The following is a 17508-nucleotide window of genomic DNA, read 5'->3' on the forward strand; positions in this document are numbered from 1 at the left end:
TCTTTCTGACTGGGATGGCCACATGATGTTTGTACAGGCTGCCCACACAGGTTAAGAAAAGGGTTTCCAATGAGCAAACCCTCGTAAGAAAGGTGTTGCCCGCTTCCGTCATCCTCATGACGTCGAGGGGAAGCACAGGCCCGGAGTCAGAGACACTGATCCCAGACCTAGTCTCACTGTTCCCAGCTTGTGGCTCCATTCATATTATTTAACTTCCCGGGGACTCGTCTCCTCTTCGGGAAACGGGCGCTGGAGTCTTCACCCCAGTGCAGCTGCCTTCACAGAGCTGCAGGAGAGTAAACGAGATGCGGAGCGCTGAGTGCCCCGCCCGGAGCCTGGTAGACGTAAATCCGCTTCCTTCCTCCGGCCCCGGGGGGAGTCTGGCTCCAAGTGTGGACTCAGGAGACGTGTTCTAGGTCAAATCTCCTCGGAAATAACGAGTGCCACCTTCTCTCCAACCAGGGCTGCTGGCAAGGAGTTTCACCCAGCGAGCGCCATGGGGGCCCTCTCAGAGGGCCCACTCTCCCTGCAAATGACCTCCTCCAGCCTGCTCTTCCCAGCAGGACTAAGAAACCGGTTTTCCCTCTCCCCTAGTCCTCACCCGAGCCCAGCCCAGCCACAGCACCCAGAGTTCTCCACTTCCTCCTTCCCTGCCCTCCGTCTGGGGCTGTGAATCCCAGAGGACTCAGCCCCAAACCAGGGGCCACCAATCAAGTGTGCATGGATGTGGCTGCTCCAGTGAGCCCGAGAGTGGAGAGGCAGGCGATGGGGAGCAGGAGCAGCATTTGGACTGAGGAGGCCAATAGGGGTTGGTGTTGCTTTGGATTTAAGCTTGGAGAAATCAGGGAGGGCTTCCTGAAGCTGGTGTCTTCCCCTCTGGGCACTTTAAGTGCCTTGTTGGGAGGAGATGGCAGCTTCAGGGGGGATGGAGGCCAGCTTTGCAGGGATGGGAACAGGCTCCGCAACCCTGAAGTTCAGGTGTGCCCAGCTGGGAAGAAGGCAAGGTTCAAGGGGAACAGGTGGTGAGGGCCAGAGCAAGGAGGAGGGCCCTGGCAATGAACTGTGAAGGGCTAGGGCCTGGGGTCCTGGAACAAGCCCTGGTCTTGGAGTCATACAGCTGTGGGGCCCCGTCCCAGCCCTGCTGCTTACTATCCATCCATGAGGCCACTGGGCAAGTCACTCACCTCCCTGACGTTGTCATCTCCACGTTTCTTCATCTCCAAGATGAGTGTAATAAACCCTGGCTGCCCACTGTCGTCAGTACTAAATGAGACCCATGGGGGGTGTGCCGAGCCCGGTGCCGACCGTACAGTGGTGACCCAGCACCATCCATGTGGTCAGTCATTCGGTGAACAATTAGTCCACGTGTCAAGTTCTGTGCCAGGTGCGCCAAACTGCCTTAAGGAAATCCCCCGTCCCCTGCTCCCACGATCGCTGAACAGGGTTAGCCAGAGAGCAAGTCACCCGAGCAGCCTGGGTCTGTCCCAGCTGCCCGAGGCACCCCAAAGAATGAGTTATGACCACGCAGGGAAGGGGCCAAAGTCGGGGGAGACATCACGTGTGGGTTCTGGTCCTCCTCAGAGGGTGCCAACAAGATAAACGGGATGTACTACCAAGAGATATTTGCAAAAGGAAAAGCAATTCTTTATTGCATGGACAGACACGGTACAAATGAGCTTCTTACACGATACAGCTGCTTCCTTCACCTCCCTGCTCTAAAGGAAGCAGGAAGAGCCGGAGAGGGGAGGGAGGAAGAGTGGGAGAAGGAGGGACCCTCCTGAGCCTGAGCGGGACACCCTCCGAGGGCGAGGGCGGGGACTGCAGCTTGCTCTCCCGCCCCTCTGGCCAGCTGTCGGCTCAGCCTGGGGAGGGTGGGGTGGTGAGGGACGTCTCTCCTGCCCTGGGTATTTAGACTTCTCTCTTGCGGGAAGAAACCACCTTTCCGTCCACTGACTCCTCAATGTTGATGCGGACTTTGCCGCCGCTGCCGCCTCCCAGGGAGACTGTAGAGAGAAGGAGCAAGCTTTAGAGTGGGGGACCCTCCCCATCCGCCCTCCCTCCCAGGGAGGCCAGGACCTTGGGTGAGTTCCAGGAGAACTGAACAGCATCCCTGAGAACAGCCATTGGCCAATCCTTCAAGAGCTGCCAGGAGAGCCGGTGTCGAATTACTCATCACAGAGATGGGTGCTGGCCGCGCAGGCATGCCCCGCAGTGAGCAAGAACCTCAGGGTTTTAACTGCACGCGAGCAGGCGGTAATTGTAGGCATCTGAGCATAAGTGCATGGAGGTGGGGCCTGTGGGGAGCGATGCCCCGGACAAAGCCTGCTCAGCCTGGAAGCTTCTCTATAAACCTTCAACCCCGGCTCTGCTGAAGCTGATAAGGAGCCCAATGGGGAAGAGGCATCGACTGGAATGGCCTGTCCCCGCCCTGCTGGGATGTTTAGCCTCTTCCTCCTTCCTCCTCTGAAGGCAGGGACTGCAGCTTGCTCTACCGGCCCCTCTGGCCAGCTGTCGGCTCAGCCTGGGGAGGGTAGGGTGGTGAGGGATGCCTCTCCTGACCTGGGCGTTTAGATTCTGTCTTGTGGGAAGAAACCACCTTTCTGTCCACTGAATCCTTGACATTGATGCGGACTTCCCAAGGGGAGTGGTGGCTTCATCAGCTCCGAAACGCGCCCCCCCCCCCAAGAAAGAGTTAAGCTTTCCTACCTTCTCCAGTGCCAATGCCAGCCAACCTGAAAGAGAGGGGGAAGCAGATGTAAGCAAAGGGCAGAAACTCAGGCCTCTCAAGGGGAGAGCCCAGCGGCTGGCTAAGCGGTCCTCCCCAGCCTGCACACCATCACCACCCCCACATGTGACTTCTGTAGAGGCTGGGACATCCTGAGAGCCTGTCCTGACCGGCCACCCCGAGTAGGTAGATTCTGACCTACCTACAGTAACACCCTATCCATTTCATGCAGGGAAGGGAACCAGCATGAGCCCAACCACTGCCATTTACAGAAGAAACACAGGCCCAGAGAGGTGATGCGACCTGCCCAGGGTAACAGCCAAAGACAAGAGTGCAGGGTACAGAGCGCCTTCCTTCTTGCTCAGTTCTCTTCTCACTGTACCACACTGCCGTTCTCCTAAGATGACTCTCCATCCTGACAACACCGACCGCTCCCACCTTCCTCCCTCTGCTCCCTGCCCGTACCTGGCATCCTGGCCCTCCAGCAGGCTGCGATAGGTGGCGATCTCCTGCTCCAGCCGCGTCTTGATGTCCAGCAGCGTCTTGTACTCCTGGTTCTGAGCTTCCATCTCACAGCGGAGCTCACTCAGCTGGGTCTCCAGGCCGCTGATGAGCCCCTGGATCTGCTGCAGCTGTGTGGCGTAGCGGCACTCAACCTCTGCCAGTGAGTTCTCCAGGCCAGCTTTCTGGTGGGGCAACAGACCAAGAGACACCACATCAGCTAGAAAGGAAGCCGCTGAGGGCATGAGGAGAGGCATTGAGTGGACGCAGGGAATCCCCTCTACAGGGGCTTGGGAACCCCAAGGCTTAACCAGCCATGGAGGATGGGAGAGGCTGAGGTGGGGGGTGTGCAGGTAGCCATACCATGCTGAGCTGGGACTGCAGCTCAATCTCCAGCCCCTGCATTGTGCGTCTTAGCTCTGTTATCTCCGTCTTGCTGGTCTGGATCATCTCTGTGTTGGAGGCCACCTCCTTGTTTAGCTCCTCCGTCTGTAGGACACACACAAGAGAAGTGAGACCCACAGGCCTCCTGGGAGACCTGGGGAGCTGGGGCGGGGCTGGGAGGTCAGGCCCACCTTACTGAAGAACCAGGCTTCAGCATCCCGGCGGTTCTTCTCCGCCATACCCTCGTACTGCTCTCTCATCTCCGACAGCACGCGGGTCAGGTCCACGCCCGGTGCCGCATCCATCTCCACGTTGACCTGGCCGGCCAGCTGGCTGCTGAACTCCTTCATCTCCTGCAGGGTGGGTGGGGCCCAAACCAGTCAGAAAGCAGAAGAGAGAGCCGAGAGTCTGGGGCCCCACATGTCAATCCTGGCTCCATCCCTAACTCACTGCATGACCTGGGCTCTCCCCCGTACCCCTATGCCCAACCTCTGTTTCCCAGTGCACATGAACGGGTTTGATCACATGGGCCCCTCAGCTCTGGGGGTCTCACTTCCTCTCTAGGTCCTGCCAAGGGAGGACCTCAGACAGCAGGGCCCTTATGTGAGCTCATGTAGCAAATCGGGACAGCAGTTCACAGTGGCCACCTGGCTTAGCTATGGATCAGAGGACAGTACCCCTTCTTCCCCATGAGGCCCCCTGTTTTGGTGTGTGTATGCGCTGTGTTTCTGAACCACTAAGCCTTTCAGCCAACTCTGAGGAGACAGCAGCGGCCCCACTCTGCCTCCCACCACCCCAGGCCCTGCCCAGCTCTCACCTCCTCATGGTTCTTCTTCAGGTAGGCCAGCTCCTCGTTCAGGCTCTCGATCTGCATCTCCAGGTCGGTCTTGGACAAGGTCAGCTCGTCCAACACCCGGCGCAGGCCGTTGATGTCAGCCTCCACGCTCTGGCGCAGGGTCAGCTCATTCTCATACCTGGGAACAAAGAAAGAACTCAAAGTGAAGGAGGGTGAAGGGTCTGGGCAGCTTGAGGTGGGGGAGGGAGAAAAAGCCAAGAGAGAGGGGAATGCAGAAGAGGAGAGGAGCACACTTGAGTCTGAAGTCATCTGCAGCCAGCCTGGCATTGTCGATCTCCAAGATGACCCGGGAGTTGTCAATGGTGGCCGCCAGGATCTGCAGGAGACAGGGAGTTAGTGCCTAGAGGACCCCTCTCTCTTCCCTGCTGCTCTCCCCACCTGTGCCCCGTCGGACCCCTCACCGACAATCCCCCAGCTGACACCACCAACGGAATCCTGTAGGGTCCCCAGGGCAGAGTCTAGCCTACCCTTGAGTGCCACTCCTTAGTCTACCCCACACCACCCTCTCTGTTACCAGGGTGTGAAAAGCTCAGGAGCCAGGATTGCCTGGACTCCCCTGTTGGAACTGCCTGGCCAGGAGTGGCATGGGTGAGTTGTGAGGGTCTCTGATAATACCCCTCTGGGGGATACCCCCCCAGCCTCCCATGTGGACAGGTCGTGTTCACTGCACACTTGGACACAGCCATGAATCTACAGAACATTCCAGCCAGTAGGAACCTGGAGGGCAGCTGAGGAAGGCATTTAACAGCTGAGAAAACTGGTCCAGGTGAGTGAAAGGATGAATGAGTGTGTGGCAGAGCCTCTGACGAGTTCCAGGTATCCTAAGTTTCAGTAGTGATTTGGCACCAAAGACATGCTCAGACTTTGGCGAAGCAGGAGGTCCCCACACTCCGGGCGCCTGAGGCCACACTCACCATTCTTGCAAAATAAGCAGAGGAACACTTTAGGCAGAGCCCTGCAGGGTGTGTCAATTGCCCCCCTCGGCCCCCACGGGTCCCGACAGGACCAAATGCCCAGGATCCCCCGGCACCGCCAAGTCGAGCAGATGTCTGCCGGCCTCCGCACCTGGAAAGCATTGCCCACACTCCAAGTTTGCCGAGGTTACACCCCGACAGCCATCGCCTGGGCAGGAAAGGATTTCCTTGAGGCAGCAGGAACACTAACACTAGAGACGTGTGCAGGGCACCAGCCACCTGCTCCCCTCTCTCAGCTCACCTTGTCCCGTAGCTCCTCGATGGTCTTGAAGTAGGGGCTGTAGTCACGCTCCGGGCTGGCCGGGCTCTGCTTCTGGTACCAGTCTCGGATCTTCACCTCCAGGTCAGCGTTGGCCTCCTCCAGGGCGCGCACCTTGTCCAGGTAGGAGGCCAGGCGGTCGTTGAGGTTCTGCATGGTGGTCTTCTCATTGCCGGAGAGGAGGCCACCATCGCCACCACCAATGTCACCAAAGCCACCGCCAAAACCCCCACCATAGCCACCTCCAAAGCCACCTCCGAAGCCACCTCCGAGGCCACCTCCCAGGCCTCCACTGAAACCACTACCAGCCCCTCCACCGAAGCCACAGCTCAAGCCACCCCTGTAGCCCCCTCCTGACCCCGAGGAGACAAACCTAGCAGAAGAAGCAGAGATGCTGCGGCTTCCACCTCCCCCATAGAGACTCCCACCACCAAGGCCGCCACCCCCAGCCCAGAGGGACGCCCCCTGGGTAGAGCCACCCCCAAAGGTGGAGGAAGAAGTCTGCAGAAAGGCGGTGCTCATGGCCAGGCAGCAGCCACGAGTCCTCAGTGAGCGCGAGAGAGGCCGGACAGAGGCGCGGGCTGGACAGAAACCACAGAGCTGCGCCTGTCACCCCCCAGCCTGAGGCTCCTTATATCCCCCTGGGAGGGTGTTGTGGGACCATGTCTCCTCCCCCAAAGGGAAGCCAACTCCTCTGCGTTCCTGACAAACCCTGTTGCCTGCACATCTTGACACGGCTGCTTTTTCTTTTCTTTCTTTTTTTTTTTAATGCAACAAAAGAGATGATTCAGATGAACGGTGTTTTGCCCCAGGGCCATGATTTTAACACTTGGATTACGGGGTTCGTCTCTACCTTATGGGAGAATGCGGAGAGCAGCAGGCAGCAGGCAGCAAACTGCATCACGCCCGGCTCCCAGGCCTCCACACGGTACACTGGGGGAGCAGCTCCGGGCATCTCTGCCCTCGGCCGGGCTGCTCTGCTGCCCCCAGCCCAGGACCCCCCCCCAAGGTGGCCAGCTCCCTGCTGTTAGTTTGGAAGTCTAATTCCCATCACTGCTCTGTGTGGGAGCCGCCAGGGCTCGGGGAGAGGGGCGGCCTCCGGGGATCAGTGGACAGAGAAACCTGGAGGGATGCAGGGCCGATGGGGACAAGCTGAGGACACGAGAGGGATCTTGAGTCAAGTTCCTGCTGAGGTGACACAAGAGGCCAGCATCTGTCAGCTCTCTGAACCTGCAAATGAACTCTCCTCCTCATCCCTCCCCACTCCTCCCCCCTGCAGCCCCCTGCTTCTCCAGCTGCCCCCAGCCCCAGCCCCATTGCACTGGCACTCTCACAAAAGCCAGCAGGCTCAGGGCTGACAAGGAGTTGATTGATAATCCCACCACCTGCCAACTGCACATGTCACCGAACCCTTCCTTGCTCCTGGAACACGTTGGGGCAGACTCTGCAGATAAAACCGGAGCGTGTTCCAGGAAGCCCCTGCCTTCTGCAGGGAGAGGCACGTCGCTGCACTGCAGGGCCACATTAACCCCACTCGTCCTGTCAAGCGATGCGGGGCTGGAGAGGGACCCAGCCCAGAAGGCTTTACGTGCCTGAGCATTGTGGGGAGGGAGGAGATAGGGAGGCCTGGTGGGCAGACTGGAACACACATCAGAGATCTTGAAGGCCAAGGCACCACGTCACAGAGTAGGATGCTGAGGCCAGAGAGGGGAATCGAACACTCAGGACAGCACTTTTCTCTGCCACCAGCTCAGGGGCCAGCTTTCCAAGGGTACCTGGTACCTGTGGGCAGCGCCACATGGAGGCGTGAGGTTGGGGAGGTGAGCAAGATTGAGCTGGAGGTGGAGGAGGAGGATTCCCGGACCAGGGCTGCAGCACGGTGAAGCGGACAGGGCTCTGGAGTCTCTCAGGCCTGGGTTCGGATCCTGGCTCTGTCAGTCACTGCTTGTGAAACCTCGGACTTGTTACCTATACGTCTCAGCTTCCTTGTGGCAATGGGCACCCTCAGCTCTCACTTACGGAGAAGCCCTGAGGCCCAAGAGCCCCCAGCCTGCCTCCGCCTGGCTACCCATCTCTGAGGGGCTAGATAACGGGGTGCATATCCAGGACCTGAGACTTCCAACTACCCTCACCAGGAGGGACTTTTGTCCTTAGGCATCAGAAGATGCCCTGTGAGCAACATTGTTCTTCCATAGTCTGCCACAGCTAGTACCCAGGTGGTTGTCATTATTGCTGTAATAACTAATCCCTTACTTCCACCCGCACTTCACGGTTTACAAAGCACTTTTGCATCCATTGCCTCCACTAATCTTCACCACACAGAAGATGATCCCAGCCCTTGTTTCAGAAGGAATGAAATTGGAGCTCAGAGAGGGGGAGCAATTTATGCAAGGTGGCACAGCTAGTAAGGGGCATCACCAGGGCCTCCAAAGGGTCCTCTGACCCCACTTCAAACAGGGTACAGAAAAAGAGGGTTCCTCCCACAGACCCTAGATTCCTGCGTCTGAGCTGGGGTGGTGGGAGGGGTCTGCAAGCCTAGGGGGCTGGGGGTGGACTCTTCCTCACCTAGCATCGCAGTGAACCGGGCCTCAGAGTGCTGGACCCAGACAGTGCTGTATTGTCTCATGGGTGGGAGGATATTGTGTTTTCCTCTGAAAGAAAAATAATCAAAGTCAGATCAGCCATAGCTCATTAAAGCCACTGTAGACATTACGGCCCCAGCAATTAACACGGAAAGAATTATGCCCATCACCCAGGAGTGAGGCAGGGCTGGACCCCAGCAAGCCCCTCTTCTGCACCCTGACTCCCCTCCAGAGGCCCCTCGAGGTGGCCCATGCCTGAGGCGGCAGCTGCCCCAGTCGCAAATCCCTGGCTTCCGTCCAAACACGTCCTGTGAGCTCAAGGCCTGGGCAGGGCTCCCGGCCTGCTCATTAGCACCAGGTGGGGGCGGCTGCAAAGGCAGAGACCCAGCTCCATTTGGCCCCAGCCTAGGCTGCAGGGCCTTCCTCTGGCAGCCTGCCCAGGAGGCTGTGCCAGTTTCTGTCCTTTGCCCGCTGCAGACAGACAGGCCATCCCCAGAGCCCGCCTTCTCTCCTTGGGATGGGACGATGCAGCCCAGTGGAAAGAGCCTGGGCTGGACCCCACCTCTGGGTTTGACAACCTCTCCGAGCCAGGTTTCCGACTTAAAAATTGCATCATTTTCCCACTTAGATAGGTACTTAGCGTAGTCAAACTCACAAAGACGGAAAGTGAAACGGCGGCTGCCAGGGCCTAGGGGAGTGAGTTACTGTTTAACAGGCAGAGTTTCACTTTGACACGATGGGGAGAGTTATGAGGATGGACAGAGGCGATGGTTGCACGACAACGTGAATGTTCTTAATGCCAACAGGACCGTACACTTAAAAACGATTGCACTGGTAAATTTTATGGTATATATTTTACCACAATTTGAAAAAAAGAAAAAAAACATGGTCACTAACACTGACCCCAGCTACAGGGCCACAATGAGCATTTGGTGGCACACGGGGAGGGGGTGTCCATAACGTGAGGATCCACCCGCCCCTCCCCCACTCCCCAGGGATGTGCTAGGGACAGAGAGGTCCTGGAGAATTCCTCCTTTCTCATTTATTAGGTGTGGGTCCTCCCCTCTCTGAGCCTCAGTCTGCCAGTCCAGAAAATGGAAATAAGTCCTGCCCAGTGTGACTCACAGAGATGGAGCGAGATGCCGGACAGAAAATGCTTTGCAAACTGAAGCGGTCTCGATGACCAGCAAGGATGGAAAGACCTCACTCCCCAGTCCCCCCTCTCCTTTTCTCCCTCTCCCTTCCCTCTATCCCAGCTGTTTCTGTCAACAGAACACCCCTGGTTTCAGTCCTCAGACTGAGACAGGAAAGTGTCCTCGCCCCTACCCCACCCCCCAACCCACACACACAAAGGAGGGCTTCATTCCTGACACCCAAACCTGTCACCTGCCCCACCTGTGTGGCCCAGCGCCCGCCCCACAGCCACATTCCAGGAGCCTCTGGGGCAAAGGGGAACGTTTCACCTGTGACAACAGAGGCTTTCATGAACAGGGGACAAATATCCCTGGGCAGTCCCAGCCTGGCTGTGCGGCCGGGCCTCTGGCCTCCAACTCCAAGGCCTCCTGAGAGGTTCAGTGGCAGAAGGAGGCTGTGGGTGCTGGAGGCCAGAGCACGACAGCTGGGGAGGTGGCAGAAGGGGCTCCGGCCCAGGGCTGCAGCGGGGAGAGGGCAGAGCTGGGCTCTGGGGTCACCCGTCTGATTTGGAGCAAGCTAATAAAGCTCTCCAAGGCCCGGGGAAACGGCAGAAAGAGCACCTCCTTCAGGACCAGCGTCACAGGCCTCCTTAGCACGGTGCTGGGCACACGCAGTGTGAGCGTCCATCTGTTCCCCTAGAGACCTTCTCAGGGCACGGGACAGTGTCCCTCACAGGGTCAGCCTGCTGTCACACACATCCGTGGGGCCTGAACAGACGCACTCAGACTGAACCTCTCAGGCAGGGGTAAGTAGGGCTTATTTACCTTTAATTGGCCTCAGTTCTTGGCAGCTGAGCTGTAAACCACAGGGGCAAGACCATACCCCCCAGGGCAGAGCTGTACCAGGAAGCTGGGACCGGGCCCAGGACCAGCCCCAGGCAGGCCAGTTTGGGGGTCTGTGTGGGAGGTCTGGGTCACAGCTGGGTCCCATTCCGGGCTCTGGGCCCAGGTGCGTAGGGGTTCACGCAGGGCTGCCAGGGTCGTGGATGACTGGTAGCGCACACACACAGACACACAGCGATGTGCTCCAGCCTTGCTCTGAACGGATGCCTGGCCCCCGGTTACAAGCTCTGACCCCAAAGCCCCAGTTTCTCCTTCAGTTAGGTGGAGAAACGTGTCAGGAAGAACTGCCTCAGGGGTTCCCCGTCCCAGATCTTCCCATGGAACAAGACTGGAAGGTACTGAGGACTGGCACAAGCAGTGTCCATCCAAGGAGACAGGGGTGCAGGTGGCACTGTGGGTTAAGAATCAGGAACCTTAGGGGCCAGCCCGGTGGCTCAGAGGTTAAGTTCACATATTCCACTTCAGCGGCCCAGGGTTCGCCGGTTGGGATCCCAAGTGCAGACCTACACACCACTTGTCAAGCCATGCTGTGGCAGGCATCCCACATATAAGGTAGCGGAAGATGGGCACGGATGTTAGCTCAGGGCCAATCTTCCTCAGCAAAAAGAGGAGGATTGGCAGCAGATGTTAGCTCATGGCTAATATTCTCAAAAAAAAAAGAATCAGGAACCCTAGATTCTGGTCCTGGCTCTGCCATACAGTCACTGTATGGCCTTGGACAAGTTGCTTAACCTCTCTGAGCCTGTTTCCTGCTCTCTAAGATGTAACTTATACTATCTACTTTTTTGTGTTGATTAAATGGCACATAGTAGGTAGAGAGTAAACATTAATTTCAGACACACACAACACACCAACACTTGGGGGAACACAGTGTGAAGAAAACTAAATCTCGCAGTAAAAACCACAGCTTCAAATCCCACCTCTGCCGTGTGTTAGAACAGTTATACACACAACAAGCCACTTCACCTCTCCGACCTCAGTTTACCCCTCTGTAAAATGGAAGTGATGCTTATTTCGCAAGGTTGCTTTAGGGAACAGGTCAGATAAAGGAAGACTTCTGCCAACAGGAATTCCCCTAACAGTCAGTCTGTGAGCACACTCTCCTCCCTCTCCCGGGACAGGGTGGACTCTGGTACAAATGAAACCTGAACAGTGCCAAGGCCTGGCCCATCTCCATGGGCTGAAATAACAAAGCCAATGTCCTTCCTCCCTTGGGCCATAAAATTTTATTGGCAGATCAGGGGGAGAGCCAGGGTAAGGGTCCCTCCCCTCTATGCCCCTACCCATGGCCATCCTTCCACAGGAGGGCGGGAAGCCCAAGAGGCTGCTGGACTCAGTGGGCATTGGGGGGTGGCGGGTGGACGAAGCGGCCGTCCTTGTGCTCCAGCACGATTTGACGGGTGACGTCCTGGGCCTCCAGCAGGCTTCGGTAGGTGGCGATCTCCTGCTCCAGCCGAGTCTTGACGTCCAGGAGCAGCTGGTACTCCTGGTTCTGCCGCTCGGTGTCAGCACGCACGTCACTCAGCTGGGCTTCGATGCTACTGATCAGCGCCTGGATCTGTGCCAGCTGAGCTCCGAAGCGAGCCTCCGTTTCCGCCAGCGTGCCTTCCAGGGCGGCTTTCTGGGGGCAGGGAGAGGGAAGGAGACTCAGTGGAGCCTGGTTCCCAGAGGGGGCATGGGCACGCCACAACCCAGGCTGCCATGCAAGGACATGAGTGTGCATCCCACAGGACAGAGGGCACAGACCATGCTGAGCTGAGACTGCAGCTCGATCTCCAGGCCCTGGAGGGTGCGCCGCAGGTCGGTGATCTCCGTCTTGCTAATCTGCAGCTGCTCCGTGTGGCCAGCGACCTCCCGGTTCAGCTCCTCAGTCTGCAATAAGACATGAGGCAGAGGGAATGAGCCCTCAGCCACAACTTTGCCTGGGAGCATCAAGCCCTCCCTCCTTGCCACCTCCCCAAAGGGCACCTGCTTGCATCTTCATACCTTGGTGGTGAACCAGGCTTCAGCATCCTTCCTGTTCTTCTCAGCCATGACCTCATATTGGCTTCTCATGTCGCTCAGGATCTTGGCTAGGTCAATGCCTGGAGCGGAATCCACCTCCACAGTGACCTGGCCACCCACCTGGCCCCTCAAGACACTGATTTCCTGGAAAGATATAGCAGAGTGGGCATGTCAGAGCCCAGAGCCTGCTGGGTCTGGGCCAGGTCACTCCTCTGCCCCACATGCCAAAGGGGGCTGGTTTTTAGATACAGACCTAGGAGCCAGAACAGGGGGACAGACTGGGTTGCCACCATCCCCTGCTGGAACCCTGGGAGCCGTGCTCCACACCCCAGGCCATGCCGAGGGTACAAGTGTGGCCACGGTCAGAGGACACAGGATAAAAAACATCGTCAGCCCTGGGAAGCCAGGGTGGAAAGGACAGAAGGCCCAGCTTGAACCCACCTCCTCGTGATTTTTCTTCAGGTAGGCCAGCTCCTCCTTCAGGCCTTCGATCTGCATCTCCAGGTCAGTCCTGGCCAGGGTCAGCTCGTCTAGCACCCTGCGCAGGCCATTGATGTCGGCCTCCACACTCAAGCGCAGAGCCTGCTCAGTCTCGAACCTTTCAGAGGAAATGGTTGCAGTCAGGCCAGCATTTCCTCTGCACTTCTGAAGACTTCCCCACCTCCCCAGGGTTTAGGAGTTCCCGGGGTGGGGGGGAAGTTACTTCAGACCAGCTGGGGCGGGTGAGGGCAGAGTCCAGTCCCCCCGCTGCACTGAGCCCCAGAAGGGCTGGGATGGCCCCTCCCCCTGCCCTGCCCTGCCCTCACTTCTGCAGCCCTGCGGGGCACAGATGCTCACTTGGTTCGGAAATCGTCTGCAGCCAGACGGGCATTGTCGATCTGCAGAACAATCTTGGAGTTCTCAATGGTGGCCCCAAGTATCTGAAAGACAGGAGGCAGGTTTCTAGCACTGCCCACCCACTTTCTCCCCAGAAGAGGAGGGGAACAAATGAGTATGCCCTCGCTCCCTAGAGACCAAAGCCCCAGCTACCTCCAGGCTGCCCATCGGCCTGCTCCCTAAGAGGTCCTAGTGTCAGTCCATGCCCAGGGGCTGGAGCAGGAGGAAACACTGCCAGGGAGGCTGAGCCGGGGGTAGGGAATGGGCGAGGGAGGGCAGGGAGGTAAACAGGGGGAAAAGCCTCTGAGACATGTGCCCAGGAAGCTCTAAACGTCTTAAGAGAGGCGGCCTCAAAGTGGTCCGCAGACCCGATGCAGAGAAGTGTAGGGGTCGCCTTTGTCTACACCCCACTCAAAGCACACTCTGCCTCAGGGAAGGGAATGCCAGTCCATAGAATGTTGAGCATCTATTATGTGGGGGCACCCTGCACCTCATCTTTCATGCCAGGTCAGTGGGTGCCCGTGTTTTACAGAGGTGAGAACTCAAGTTCAGGATTTCTGGTCCCAGTTCACCCCAATCTGAGGTCCCTCTGACATGAGGGGCGTATTCACACCATTGATTAAGACACTTGGTTTAGTGTTTTCCGAAGAGCAGGTCATGACTCATTAGTCATTGTACTCCGTGGTGATTTGCATAGTTTTTTAATGAAACAGAACAGAATGTAAAATATCAGAAGGGATCGCACACAGGTAAAAATTGTTTCAAGCTTTTGCTTCCATTTTGTGTGTGTGTGTGTGTGCGTGTGTGTGTGTGTATGAGAGAACGTGTGAGGGTACATAGTAAAATGTGACTTATCGTAGGTCACAGTTTTAAAGGTGTGAAAGCAGTATCTTGGATGCTGGTTGTCATCTCTCGCTTGCTCTCCTTGTCTACAGGGTTCGGTTCCATCTATGCCCCCAACACCCAGCGCCATGCCAGGCACATGGGGGGCACAGGGCAATGTTATGGGGAGCTGTGTTTGGAGACCCAGCATGTGGGGACGTTAAATGTCCCACTGGCTTCTGTAACGGAGCTCTGAGCTGTTCCCTGTGGGTGGAGACCAAGTCCCCCCCTGCATGCGCCTTAGGGCCTCCCTCTAAGACCTATGGCTCAGCCCCAGGGTCTCCACCCACAGAGAACGCTGCTGCACCTGGTCCTCCGACGGAGATATTCACAGGCAAAGGACCCCCGGGGCCTCTGCCTAAGCCCCTCCTTTACCCGGCCAGGGGCCACGGCACATGCCCCTCTTTAACCGACCAGTGACACCGCTGGCCTCTCCCATTCTTCCTGGGGCTCCTCTTAAGTCTGGTGGGGCCTTCTGGGCGGGGGAGGAGGGGCTTCAGCCTGAGCGTGATGGAAACCAGACCTGCCCCGCCAGAGAGAAGGAATGCAGAGGGGTGCACGGCGGGGGCAGCAGGGGGCAGGCCTGGCCCAGATTCCTCCCAGGCCAAACTCTTGCATTTCACTGCTGCGACTGCGGCCCCCGGCCTAGACGGGTGGGCAGACCACAGCTGTGTCCCATCTCCGCCCACTCCTCCGGACCTCCTTCCCCCGATCTCCCCCGCCCTCCGTTCCCCAGCCTCCCAGCGCCGCCACCTGCCCCACCCCCTCGCCCGGGCCCCGCCCCCTACCTGCCCCCTTCCCGCCGCCCCGGCCTTCACTTCCTGCCCCATTGTCCTGCCCCTCCTCACCTGCCCCGCTCTCCGCCCCACCCTGCGGGCCTCCCGCGTCCCAGCCGGCTCGCCCCCGCCCGGGCCGGGAGGTGCCCGCCGCCCCCGCCTCGGCCTCGCCCGGCCCGCGGGGCTGGGTTTCCGCGGCAGGTGCACTTCCCGCGGCCAGGCCGCCGCCCACCTTGTCCCGCAGCTCCTCGATGGTCTTGAAGTAGTGGCTGTAGTCGCGGGCGGGCCCGGGCCCCTGCTTCAGGTACCAGTCGCGGATCTTCACCTCCAGGTCGCCGTTGGCCTGCTCCAGGGCGCGCACCTTGTCCAGGTAGGAGGCCAGGCGGTCGTTGAGGTTCTGCATGGTCTCCTTCTCGTTGCCCGCCAGCAGCCCGTCGGACCCGGCCAGGGTGCCCGCATAACCACCGCCGTAGCTCCCGGAGGAGGACGAGGTCACGAAGCGGGCAGAGGACACCGACACACCGCGGCCGCCCGAGCCCCCGTGGATGCTGGGCGCGCGGAAGCTGCCTCCGGCCCCGAAGCGCAGGGAGCCACTGCCCAGGCCCCCGAAGGACGAGGTGGCCGAGGACTGGCGATAGCTGTAGGAAGTCATGGCGAAGGAGGACGCGGCGACAAGGGTCGGAGGAGCTGCGGTTGGCAGGAGGAGTGGCGAGGCCCTCACCTGGCGCTTTTTATGCTTAAGGCGGGCAGGGGGCGGGGGCTGGTGTAGGGCGGACATCTGAGCCCCGAGGAATTTGCAGGCTCCTGAGTGCAAATACGGGCGCTTTCCCTATTGGTCAGTTCCTGGCAGTCCCGCTCCAACTCTCCGATCCCTGGGCCTGCAGAAAGCGGCCCCACCCCAGAACTCTCGGGAGCCGGGAGGCCCCCCCCCCATCACGCACTCAGACGCCCCCAATTCACATGCCTGTCCTCCCCCGTTCAGGTCTCCCAGAGTTTGACACCTCCGGAGATAGAGTCCCTCTGAGAGGACAGTCCACCCTCCTCCCGCAGTGATCTCTCTCTCAGAGCCGCCTCTGGAATCACTTTCGGAGCCCCTTCCTTGTGCCTATAATTAACACCCCCTAAGGCACATTCAGGAGATTTCTACACCCCCTCAAATTACTGCCTCTCAGAGCCCGCCCCTTGAGGATCACCCACACCCTGACTCCCGCTAAGTCTGCCGGTGAGGGTGTTCTGAGCTGCACGCTTGCTGGCCTCCTGAGACAAAGCTGCCCACCGCCCTGCTGGGGCCACACAGTCCCAAGGTGACAATAGGCCCCTGGGAACAGCTGCTGGGAGCGGATCTGCAGCTGCACGACATACGGCACCTTCACAATCCCAAACTCAAGCCCGACCCCAACGTGGGGGCTGACCCCCCCACCCCCACTGGGACAACCCCTACCCTCCAGCCCCCAAAGCGCATTCATTCAACATAGATTTATTGAAGTGTTTTAATGGTGGCCTGATCAGGCATCTGAGCCTGAGGGAGGCAAGTAACTTGCCCAGGAGACATTTGGCACCTGCCACCCGGAGACAAAAATGGGATGGCATCCCTCCCTCCTTGTAAGCGTCTTGAAGGAGGGTGTCAGAGGCTGAATCCTTGTGCCTCATGGTCCTGTACCGGATGAATGCGTTGCTGGGCAGGACTCCACAAAGTCCCCACGCACAAAGGGAAGAGTTTTGATAACAGAGGAAGGAGCCCCTCCTCCACACGCAGCCCCCAGCCCCGCTCTTCATCCAGCACAATTCCAGCTGCCTTTTTTGCTCACTTTAGAGGGCCAGGCCCCCTGCCAGACACCGCAGGGCACTGCAAACACCCGAGTTCCTGTCCCCTGGGCCCTCACTGCTCCTCAGAATCGTCCCCATGGTTCCTTCTTGTCCTTATGGCAGAACAGCCACCCACTCTGAGGACAGAGGCCTGTGTCCTTTTCAGAGGGTGTTAGGGAAATGGGCCAGTCACTCCCCATTGCCAGGACTCAGTTTACCCCCGTGAAATCTCAGCCCTCCTCTCTGCGTATTATCACGTAGGTCACCTGAGGCTAAATGAAGACTTGTCCCCAGCCTCTGAAATCTAAGTCCCAGTAAATTGTCTTCCAGCCACCAGCTTATCCAGTAACAGGGGCAGGAAACCACACACACACACCCCCCTAACCCACCAGGAGCAGCTCTGAGCCAGTAGGAAGGGCAGCTTGAGGCTGTTAAAACTAGTGAATCAGACCCACAAGCGGGCCAGGGGCCCCATAACGGGAAGAAGGCGTGACCCGAGGCAGGCTGTGAAAGGGGAGCGGCTAGGCCTTCACAAAGGTTGACATGAGTCACTCCCTTTATTTGGCCCTGAGGAGGAGGCTCGCTCCTTGTGGGGGAAGGGGGAGACTGGCCAGATAGTTGCTATGCACACAAGCCCCAGCCCGAATCTGGTTTTCTGACCCGACAGGAGGGTCTGGGAAGGGACATTGTGTTAGGAAACAAAGAACAGGATCAACAGTTCTCCCCCAAAGATTAAGGAGCTGTGAGCTCCCTAACATCAGAGGAACTTAGAGTCCTGCCCCCTCCCCCGGGGCCGTAGTTATAAGAACAATTGACTGTGGGGTAGGATGGTTTCAGATCTCAAAAG

General features: G+C 58.4%; 1 protein-coding gene across 6 annotated transcripts; it reads right to left on the bottom strand.

Annotated features, from left to right (window-relative positions):
• Positions 1–1620: 1620 nt before the first annotated feature.
• Positions 1621–15582, bottom strand: LOC124246542 (keratin, type I cytoskeletal 19). Of its 6 annotated transcripts, none has more exons than XM_046674754.1 (9): positions 15088–15565; positions 4700–4782; positions 4428–4584; positions 3802–3963; positions 3590–3715; positions 3191–3411; positions 2707–2732; positions 2077–2142; positions 1621–2003 (listed from the first exon to the last, which is right to left on the bottom strand). In XM_046674754.1, the coding sequence occupies exons 1-9, from the start codon at positions 15505–15507 to the stop codon at positions 1909–1911; spliced, it is 1356 nt and encodes a 451-aa protein (XP_046530710.1). In that variant the 5' UTR covers positions 15508–15565; the 3' UTR covers positions 1621–1908. The 6 variants fall into 6 exon arrangements, with proteins under 6 accessions (XP_046530710.1, XP_046530711.1, XP_046530715.1 ...); XM_046674755.1 differs by lacking the exon at positions 15088–15565 and adding an exon at positions 5682–6280; XM_046674759.1 differs by lacking the exon at positions 15088–15565 and adding an exon at positions 5381–5670.
• Positions 15583–17508: the final 1926 nt, after the last annotated feature.

This window comes from Equus quagga, chromosome 11 (genome assembly GCF_021613505.1).
Source record: "Equus quagga isolate Etosha38 chromosome 11, UCLA_HA_Equagga_1.0, whole genome shotgun sequence".
Taxonomy (NCBI): Eukaryota; Metazoa; Chordata; class Mammalia; order Perissodactyla; family Equidae; genus Equus; species Equus quagga.